This window comes from Oncorhynchus nerka, linkage group LG3 (genome assembly GCF_034236695.1).
Source record: "Oncorhynchus nerka isolate Pitt River linkage group LG3, Oner_Uvic_2.0, whole genome shotgun sequence".
Lineage (NCBI taxonomy): Eukaryota > Metazoa > Chordata > Actinopteri > Salmoniformes > Salmonidae > Oncorhynchus > Oncorhynchus nerka.
The window spans coordinates 9,286,721-9,297,489 of NC_088398.1; the positions used below are offsets into that span (position 1 = coordinate 9,286,721).

General features: G+C 41.8%; 2 protein-coding genes across 2 annotated transcripts in view; both read right to left on the minus strand.

The window, feature by feature from the left end:
- Nucleotides 1–333: 333 nt before the first annotated feature.
- On the minus strand, nucleotides 334–4,623 carry LOC135563959 (zinc finger protein 11-like). Its single transcript, XM_065008066.1, is given in 2 exon segments — nucleotides 334–2,064; nucleotides 2,067–4,623. Coding segments are annotated over 2 exon segments (2,730 nt in total). The 5' UTR covers nucleotides 4,114–4,623; the 3' UTR covers nucleotides 334–1,381.
- The window catches only part of znf1035 (zinc finger protein 1035), a 95,570-nt gene continuing 89,318 nt past the window's right edge, over nucleotides 4,518–10,769 (minus strand). The window contains 3 exon segments of the mRNA XM_029647462.2: nucleotides 4,518–6,671; nucleotides 6,674–9,671; nucleotides 9,890–9,955. Of these exon segments, the coding sequence (XP_029503322.2) occupies nucleotides 4,620–6,671; nucleotides 6,674–7,051 (2,430 nt within the window). The 5' untranslated portion in view covers nucleotides 7,052–9,671; nucleotides 9,890–9,955 and the 3' untranslated portion in view covers nucleotides 4,518–4,619.

The following is a 10,769-nucleotide window of genomic DNA, read 5'->3' on the forward strand; positions in this document are numbered from 1 at the left end:
ATGCCCTAGCAAATTGAGGCTGTTCTGATGGCAAACGTAATATTAGGAAGGTATTTTGTATACTCAGTTTTATGTAGCATGGGCATGGCACAATTGATTTTACCTGTTCAAATTTCCAAAAGATTAATGTAGTGTAAAAGCATAACCCAACTATCAAATTTGGAAAATCAAATTAAGTCAACAAAAAAGTATATATATAACCAATGCATGAGCAAACATTACTTTGCTTGTGACAACTACAGTTTCAAGATCCTCTTACTTTATAATCAAAAAGACAATAATAAACTCTGTTAAAATGAAGTTATAAATAAGAATCCAACAACAGATGACCAGTTGACTGGTTTATTTTGTTTAATGTCTTTTGAAACACCATTCATACAAAAGTAACACCCAATAAGGAAAAAATGTCAACAAATGTTGCCCTTGAACTACTACATCCAAAACACATATTTAAGGCATTTGAATGAATGATAGAATGTTTCTGAACACAGGGAAAATTAATAGCTTACAACAATGGTCAATTTCATGTCAAATACTTAAATGGTTACGATCATGTCATATTTACATAATATACACAATGCTGTGGTTTTAGATTTGGAAAGTTTAGAAGAGCTACATGGATCATACATGGATAAAAGTATCCCACGTCATTATTAAAGTCTAAGTGATAATATGTTTAGAAGGGCTACATGGATCATACATGGATAAAAGTATCCCACGTCATTATTAAAGTCTAAGTGATAATATGTTTAGAAGGTTAGGCAGAGTAATGGATTAGCAAGCAGAACAAAAAAACAACCGGGTCAATATGGATTCCTAAAACTGTCAGTGACAGCCCATTATATATACTTTATCAGAGTCAGGAATTTATTCCATGGTCAAAAGCTTACATTTCACTTTGTGAAAAGTGAACTGAAACTTTTGTAATTGCATTCAGGGCACATAAGACAATTAAACAACTATATACAATTGAATATGGAGGTTATTACAAATTAGTGCTCTATGGAAAGGTAATAGTCTCAATGAACTGCAGTTCTGACCAGATATAAAATGTTAAAATAGGAGGAAATCTGTAAATATAATCTAAACCTTTTCACGAACCAGGTTGTAGGCTGAACATTTCTGAAGACATGGGGTAAAAAACACAGTTAAGCATCTTGTGAGCCAATCAAAAACGTTAAATGATTAAGATGGAAGTGTGGACACAAAATTGCTTGATGACTGCAAACAGCACCAGAAAAAAACACATTTCTATGACGTGACTGAGTTCATTGGATAATTGAACACAATCAGTGAGGCAGGAGGTCTTTTCTATGTCCATTGTCCAACTTGTCTTTTTACATTTAGTTAGTGGGAGGATTTTGAGGGTGGGGAAAAATACTTATGGTCCAGCAGCATGAGTCTTTTGATGTTCCTCTAGAAGATGTGGGAAAGCAAACGCTTTGTCACACTCTGTGCATTCATATACAACTTGTCCAACATGACTTTCTTGATGCTGCCTGAGAAGAGACAGTCGACTGAATGATTTATAGCACATGTCACAACGGTGGTCTCCTCCAGATTCCTGTTCTGTGTGCACTTTCATATGCAATGACAGGTCGTGTGCCGAGGTTAATGTTTTGGGGCAAACTGAGCACTTGTACTGGCTTACACTGTCCGTGGCTTTGTATGTCGTGTGGGCTCGTTCAGTGCCAAATTTATGTTGTCTTCGCTCATGGTCTCGGAGATATCTCTTCAGAGCAAAGGTCTTTCCACAAGACTGGCACTTGAATGGCCGTTCATTGTGATGCTCTTTGTTTAGATGCTGCTGGAGACTACCGCGGGAAGAGAATCGCATTAAGCAGACAGTACAATTAAAGAAGTCCTCACCAACATCCACCTCTTCCTCCATTGACTTTCTATTAGACAGATGTGGGAGTTCATGGGCTGTCACAGCACGTTGCCGACGTGCACAGTGGTGGTGGGGGAAATCACTGCCCAAGAAGCTCTGACCACACTCCGTGCACTTGTATTGTGTTGCAGCAGTCAGATGGCTTCGCTCATGTTCAGCAAGCTTGCTTTTGTGGGAAATGTCAACTTACAAACACTGCAAGCAAACGTGTTCTCAGAGTGTATGGAAAGGTGACTTGCCAATTCTATGGCATGAGCAAACATGTGAGAGCAAATTGGGCATTTGTAAATGGTTCTCTTCTCTGAAACAGTTTCCCAAGCATTTGTCACTGAGCCTCCTTTCAGAGCTTCTGCTGCAGCCTCATCGTCACCGTGTTCATTTAAATGACTGACAAAATTGTGACGGTAGTTGAAACTCATGTGGCATTGATTGCACCGATACACGTATGATTGTGGTATTTGGTAGTGACTGAGCTCGTGCTTGTTTAAGTGAGATGCATGCAAGAAATGCTTATTACATTCTTGGCATGAATAAGGTCGCTCTCTGGCAGCCAGGCACCCATGCTCAGACAGTTGTTCTGGTTCTTTGAAACGTTCATTACAAACCCCACAACGATATTGAAGGTGCTTCATTGTAGAGGAAGAGGCAGTAGAAGAGGAGGATGCAGTCTTCTCTGGAGGAAGTAAAGGTGGTGGAACATCCTCTGTCTCAATGTGGATTTTCCGGTGCTCTGCCCGACTCATCTTGCAGGAGAATGTGCGATCACATATATCACAAGGGAAATTGTCATCGCGGTGGGTGCCCATGTGTTCTGCCAGCTGCGAGGGCCCTGTGAAGCTGAGCGGGCACTTGGAGCAACGGTGTTGACGGCTCTTTCCATGAGTATGCTTGTGTTTGCGTAAGGCAAAGAGTGAGACAAAACCTCTGCCACATATTTGACACTGATACTCAGACTTGTGGCTCCGAAGGTGCTGTTGCAGTTGCCCTGCCTGGAAAAAACATTTGCCACATTCTGCACACTCATGAGGTTTTTCACCGAGGTGACAGCGTTGGTGATCCTCAAGGCTTTCTGATGTGGTGAATGTTTTCCCACAGACATGGCATGGGAAGTAGTCTGCAGAGTCAGAGTCATTGTCCTCATTAGCATCATTTTCATCTTCATCATTACTTGCATTACTTCCTCCATCCACATCAACGTCCATGTCAAATTCCTCTTGCACTGCAGTCTCCTTTTCCTTCACGTGGATAACAACATCCATGTTCTTATGGGTTTGATGCTTCATCCTAATATGTTTAACAAGTGAACTTCTGATTGAATAGTTCTTGTTACAGACATGGCATGTATGAATTAGTTCTTTTGAATGAGCTTGGCTTTGATGGTTTTCTAAAGATTGACTGGTCCAAAACCTTTGTTGACACTCTTTGCAGACAAATGGTCTATTTGAGTCATGACAAGTTCTATGGATGTCAAGGTCAGAAGGGCAGGGAAAAGTCTGTGGACATTGTGGGCAAGAAAAGGTCTTCTCATTCCAGTGGCCTCTCATATGCCTTGCTAGGTCTGAAGGATTAGCAAACGTCTTACCACAAGGCTGGCAGAATTTCTTTTTTCTTTCTAGCTCCTCGCGCCCATGGTCCTCTAAATGGCTGATGAGCAGAAGCCCATCTGTGAAACTTCTATCACACTCTGAGCACTGGTACTTGTTGCCTGGGACTTGTTGACCACTATTTATTCTATCATTGGAAGATCTTCCTTTGCATTGATTTCCAGAGGAATTCTGTAGTGTTAAATCCTTCATGTCATCTTTGCAGGAGAAATTAGTCTGCAAAACCCCAGTGCCTGTTGTTTTGTAACCTTGGTTGAAGACTAGGACAGTCTCTTTAAGAGTAGGATCCATCTCTGAAGTAATTACAGAGTCAGTGTTAACTTCTTCTTTCGTGACCTTTACAAGTCTACATTTCCTTACATGTGTCCGACATAAGTTTTTGTTCCAAAAGCCTTTATTGCATTTCTTGCAGTTGAATGGGTACTGTCCTAAATGTGTACGCATGTGTCTGGCAAATCCACCCTTATTTCCAAAGTTCATGTTGCACTGTGGACACTTAATGGGTTTGTTCATATCATTATTTCGATCACGGTCTTGATCAAGCATGAGATTGTTATCATTATTCTGCCGAGTGTCACCATATCCTTCATCCAAAGACTCCTCTTTTATGTTCTCCATAGTAGACAGCTGCTCCTGTAGAGGTGAAGCCTGATTTGTTGGAATGTCTCTATGTGTGTTGAGAAAGTGTTGCTGGAGCTGAGAGAACAACAAGAAGCGGGCACTGCAATTAGCACAGGAGAACCCTTTTGGTGGACTGCCAGCAGTGGACTCAGTTCGACTACGGGCAGGTGATTTACACTTGACAACACATGTCAGTTGATGGTTCTCGAGTTCATCTTGCGAAAATACGTCGCCACATCTGTCACAAAGCACTCTGTCAAGAGGTTCCCCTTTGCACCTGTTCAAATGGCGCTGCAGGTAGTCCCTACGGATAAATCTCTCACCACAATTAGAACATCCAAAAGGTTTCTCCCCTGTATGCAAGCGGGTGTGCACCCTCAATTGCTCACCACTTTTGAAAAGGCGAGGGCAAAAAGTACATTTGAATTTGCGTTTGTCTTTATATTGCAGCTGGATCCTCTGTAGAAGTCGGTTTGTCTCTCTTGATGGTGGGCCTGTAACATTTAGCTTTTCTGAATGCTTTGTTTTTGCATAAATTCTTGACATCCACCAATGTTTATATGTCTCTTAAGCGATTTTTCATGAGTAAATGAACTGACGGTTCTTATAGCATGTGACATGGCAATATGTCGGGCCATAATGCTGTGAGTGGGGAAGCTCTTTGAACATATGCTGCAGTCAAACCCTTGTTGTTTTCCTGAAACGGTAATGCTCAGGTTATTTTGCCAGCCCATTCCAACATCTGCCAGACTCATTTTGGCAATGCGAACCTCTAAACGTTGTCTTTTCCCTTTGCAGCGACTCTGGTGCAGTTTTAGATGATCATGTCTGGAGAAACAGCTGTCACAGGCCTTACAGCGATATGGCTTTACCTCTGTGTGAGTTAGGATGTGCCGCCTTAAGTTTCGGGATTTCATGAAGATTTTTGTGCAGATATTGCACTTATATTCACCAAGGCTGGCGCTTGGTGGCTTTTGTCTATTAACACCATCACAGAAAGCTTCATGCTGTAAGCATCGTGATTGGATTCCATAGCTGTGACCACAGTGCATGCATGGATATGATCTTTCTCCAGTGTGTGACCCAATATGTCTCAGGAGAAAACTTCTGTACTTGAACTTGCTTGGACAGTGGGGGCATTTGTGCTGCAACTTTTCCCTGCTACTGGTCCCAATTTCTATGGTGTTGTTTTGCAAGGGCTTGGCAGAGTTGCAAGTCTTCTCATGGAAATTCCGATTATCACTCCTTGTAAAGTACTTTCCACAATTCCTGCAAGGATGGATGTTTGAGTTGCCAGAGAAGCTGGTGTTTTTTTGCAAGGGCTTTACAGAGTGGCAAATCCTCTCATGGACATCTCGATTATAATCCCTTGAAAACTTCCTCCCACAATTCCTACAAGGATGCCAGACAGTGCTCACTGGCTCTATAGATTTGATGTTTGAGCCATTGCAAAGTCTTTCATGTAACTTGCGCCTTTGTCTGTAACATTTACCACATTTTGGACAGGGGGTTACTGTATTTTGCATGTGGCCGTTGTGGTGCAGTAATAAACGGGGCAATTTTTCAAATTCCCGAGGACAATATGAACATTTGTATACTTTCCTTATTCTTGTCACCAAAGATTTTGAAGAGACTTCTTCACTTTCTTTAATAGTGGGCAGTTCTTGCTTGCTTTGTGGACCTGGACACTTTTCTTTGTGCAACTGGAGATACTCTTTTCGACGAAAAGGTTCTCCACAACTCTGACAAGAAAATGGTTTCTCCCCTGTATGAATGCGTATATGGCGTACCAAAGATGTGCGGGAAGAGAAGAGGCGTTTACAAAACGGACACTGACTTGAAGAGGACTCCGATACATGGTTTAGGCAATGACTACTCAGTTCTGTGCCACTGTGAAAGACCTCTGGGCATAGGGGGCACCCCAACTTTTCTTCCTCTTCCTGCTCTTTGAGTGGTGGCAAAGACTCAAGCGGCTCAAGTTTTGAGGGGTGCCTCTGTTTTTTCTCTTTGAGTGGCTGCTCTTGCTGAAGTTTGTGATGTGATGCCATATGTCGAAGAAGATACACTGGGTACTGGAACTGCGATGGGCAGTCTGGGCACTGAAGCATGCCCTTTTTGATGTGAGATTGCCTGTGTTGAATCAAGTCCCCAATGGTAGGAAGTATCTTCTTGCAAACAGTACACTGTATCCTTCGCTGGTGCACTTTTTTGTGAGCGACAAGATGGATTTCTTTCCCAAAACGTTTCCCACATTCCAGGCAGCGATATGGTTTGTCACCCATGTGCATACTACAGATGTGTTTCTTCAGGGAATATGAAGTGTTGAACCATTTTCCACAGAAGAGACAGGAAAAGGGCTGGCTGCTGACTTCACTGGAGAGTGGACCGTCTTTGGGGTCCTCAATACTAGCCTTGGACTTGTTAGAAATGGGAACTAGGTTTGAATACCTGAACTTGATATTTTTTCCAGTGTTTTCAAACAACTTATGTTTCCTCATGTGTCTGTACTTTCCAGAAGAATAAGCAAAAACGGCCGGACAGTAGTTGCATTTGAGACCCGGCTCATTTGATTCAGTGCCGTTTTCAGTGGCGGCTTTTGTGTTTCTTTCTGGGCCATGTTTTCCTGGCGTTCAGCTTTGGTCCTTGAAGTCTCAATGTGTATATATTCCTTGAGGCACACCAATCTTATGTGTCTATGTCGGTTAGATGCATTACTAAAGGTTGTGGTGCAGAAAGGGCATCGAAATTTCATTTCAACTTTCCCCGAGCTTCCCTGTGTAAAGTCTTTAATGCACTGCTCGCGCAAATGGCGGGACCGGTTGTAGGAATATTTGAAAAGGCGTGGGCAAAGAGGGCACTTGAATTTCTCATTAATCTCAGCTCCTTTGCATCTTTTCTTGTGCCTGCTAAAATTGCTTGAATAATTGAATGTCATCAGGCATTTCTGACACTTATATGACCTGTATGTGTTCTGACACTTAGGCCGAACGTTATATGACCTAGTTTTTGTATGGTGTACATTGTATCCGTGCTTGTAGAGTTTTGCACTGCTTGCAAAGCGTTTCCCACAAAGACGACAAACATGCTCCTTGCAAATGTCCACTAGCTTCACAAAACAATCTGGAAGATTGGCATAGGGGCTGTTTGGTGGGAGGACATATGGATGTACAGTTCCCTTTTTGTAAATGCTGAGACGTGGGGTTGTTTGAATCTGTTTAACAGGAACTTGTGAACTTCGACGCCTGGCATTTCTTTTCACGTAAATGTCTGTTCAGACTACGACATTGTGAAAAGTTAGAGCCACACCTATGACACGTGTGTTCAGTTCTACCCGAGTGGCTCTGCACATGCTTGTTGTAATCACAGAGTCTGTAAAATGTCTGTGTGCAGTATCTACATTTGTGAAAAGCATGCCCGGTTGATTTTCTCTTCTGGGGTTTCATATTAGAAGAGAGTTGTGCATTTTCATCAATAATACCACACTGATGTTTCTTGGCTAGTGAATCACATGTCAAGTAAGTACCACAGGTCTGACAGAAATTGAATTTGTTCTCAGAGTGGTTACAATGGTGGTGCTCAATTAGATGGTCTATACTTTGTGTAGCCTGTTGGCATGCTGCACACTGATAAGCCCCACCTGTGTCATTTTTTAGTTTGAAGTTCCTGAGCAGTACAATAGGGTGCATGCTTTTCTTCATATGCAATGAGGATTTCAACTGAGCTGCTTGGTCCTCAAAATCCCTCTCGTCTTCAATGTTATCAATAGTTGAATCTCCTCCCTCCTGGTTCAACTCAGTTGAATCAATAGACCCGGTCTCCCCCCTTCCAGATTGCCCTCGGTGTCACGCATACAATCTTCTCTTGACAATGGTTCACCGTAGCATTCACTTAGCACTGGGGGTTCTTGCTCATCATCTGCCGTGAATACTTTATGAAATGTCTCTCTTGTGTTTTCAAGACCAGCTCTCACAAGGTCTGGTGGCTCGATATGGCGCATTAGGTTCCGTTGGGATGCCTGGTCCTCTTCCAAACAAGACAATACATTTGACTCACCCATAGGTCTTAGCCACTCATTTTCAATAGAGGACTTTTGTTCAATTCCAAAGTTGTTCAGACCTAAACAACGCTCCAAAAAATCAAAGCTACTGTGATCCTCTTTTCCTCCACTTCCACGAATGGAATCACTTGCACTTTCCTCATAGGTTGAGTTTGTACTTTGAGTGCCACTACCAACAATCTCCTGAAATCTAGTTTTCAATGATTGATTTTCAGGAAATTCCAAACAAGACTCAAACGTTTGATTGCTACCCCCTAGGCCTAATCCACAAATGACAGAGGAACTTTTGCAATTTTCTTGACCAGCAACCGTTAAAGAATCATTATCCTTAACTGAATCCGGATATTCAAAGGCACAGGTATTATCATTCAGCATGTTATCAGAATCTTGAGCTTTGGATGCATTGATACCCTGCGAGTCCATAGTTCCTTGGGATAATGAATTCCCCTCTTTCTCTTTAAAGCTCTCGCTTACAATGGTTCCTTCATTTTGGCCCTCTTGGCTGCTTACATTTGAGTACCGATCATCTTCCTCCATGCAACCCTCTTCTGCATTCTGTGCTTCATCATCCAGTTCCTCGTTTTTCTCATTCACTGAGGCAGTCTGGCTTTCTTCGGCACCCAAGGAAGAATCTGTGTGTTGACCATCTTGCTCCATGCAAGTCTCCTCATCTTTCCCATGTGGTTCTCCATCCAGATGATCCTTTTCTCCCTCGTCCTCTGAAACAGATAGGCTTTCTGGAGCACCAGAGGTCTCTGAGTATTTATTCTCTTGCATCATGAATGTCTCCTTTTCCTTCTCTGGTGGTTCATCTTGATCCTCTTCTACCTCACTCTCTGAAGTAGACATGCTTTCTGGGAAACCTGTGTTGGTCTCTGGGCTCTTCCATGCACATTCATTTTCCTTCTTGTAATCTGCAACTAGTGCAGTATCATTTGAACCATGTTTTAACATTTTACAAGAAGGCCCTGTCCTATCAACATCAGACTCTGAGCAGCTACTAACATCTGAGTAGTCCTCCGGAATGGAAGGGTTCAATAAGTCACATTCTTGTTTAAGATCATGGGGGTTTAGGTCTGCACCTGAAGTTGAGAGGCAATTACTTGAACTGGCTGCTCTAGCTGGGGCAAAGAAGCTGTTGCTTGTGTGGTTAAACTGACCTTCATGATGTACTGGTTGACCCTCATCTTGCCAAACGACATCATCATAGTATTTCTGTTGTACAAAATCAGAACTAGTATTGGAATTTGAGAAAAAGTTTGAACTCAAGTTCAAGTCCGAGGAAATGTTCTCTGGTGAAACCACGGTGTTGGAAAGGTCATTATGCTCAATGAGGCTTTCAAGGTGGTGTGCCAAACTATCTTCAGAATCCAAAGGCACATTCAAAGTCCTTGAATCCGACGACAATGGTGGAAGGTTACGAAAACAAGTATTAAATCCTTGAGCCATACTCGACCTCCACAGGGGACCTGGGACCACTGTTTTCCAACACCCAATCCTGAAAAATAATAAATATACATGACAGAGTGTCCAATATTCAATGATACCACATACAGTTAATTAAAATACCTTGGTAGAAGTGGGTATTGGTGATCAAATGTTAGCTGTGCAAGGAGAGTACACCATATCAAGATTAAGACAAATGTCTACATTTGTTAGGCTACATTTCTTGTCACATTTGTCTCTGCATGCAAAACAATTAGACCAAATACTCACCACCTGCTTTAGCATGTGTGCATGGGGCCCAGGTTGATGTGGGTAACGCTACATTTACCCATGAAGCTAGAAAATAAAACAAAAAGGTAATCAAATTTAATCTTCTAAATATTTTATGTTGATAGAAAATAACACCAAGTCACTACATTTAACCATTTCTGAATGGGCTAATGCCATTGGAACAGAGCTTGCATGAGTTAAAATACAACATTATTTCAAATTCAAACTCCACTTGCTCAGTACAGGAATTGCTTTGAATAGTGGGACAAGTGGTGGCTGCAAAAGGATTGTCCTGATGTTTATTTGCCCACAGTTTGCAGACATTTTCCTTGGTGGAGGTAGGATAGTCAATTTAGAAGAATTTGTGGAGCCCTTGTACCCAAGCTGTACTTTGCCTACCTGATTATGCATCCACCAGTTGTTGGAACTGTGCTGGAAAGAACAATGTGAAAATAAAATATCTAAGCTAGTACAGTCTTGGTAAAATATCTAAGTACAGTCTTGGTTGGCACGGTAGAGAAAGGGGTATTAGACTACACCGTCATAGCTGATAGATCCCTCTAGTAAAGACTAGGAGCAGAATTAAGACAGCAATGTCCAGAAACAACCCAAAAGCTACAGTGCATTCAGAAAGTATTCAGACCTCCTCCCCGTTCCCACATTTTGTTACGTTACAGCCTTATTCTAAAATGGATTAAATAATTTCCCCCTTAAAATCTACACAATACCCCATAATGACAAAGCAAAAACAGGTTGAGTCAATTTTGCAAATGTATAAAAAATAAATAAACAGAAAATACCCTATTTTACATAAGTAATCAGACCCTTCACTATGAGACTCAAAATTGAGCTCAGGTGCATATGTTTCCATTGAATATCC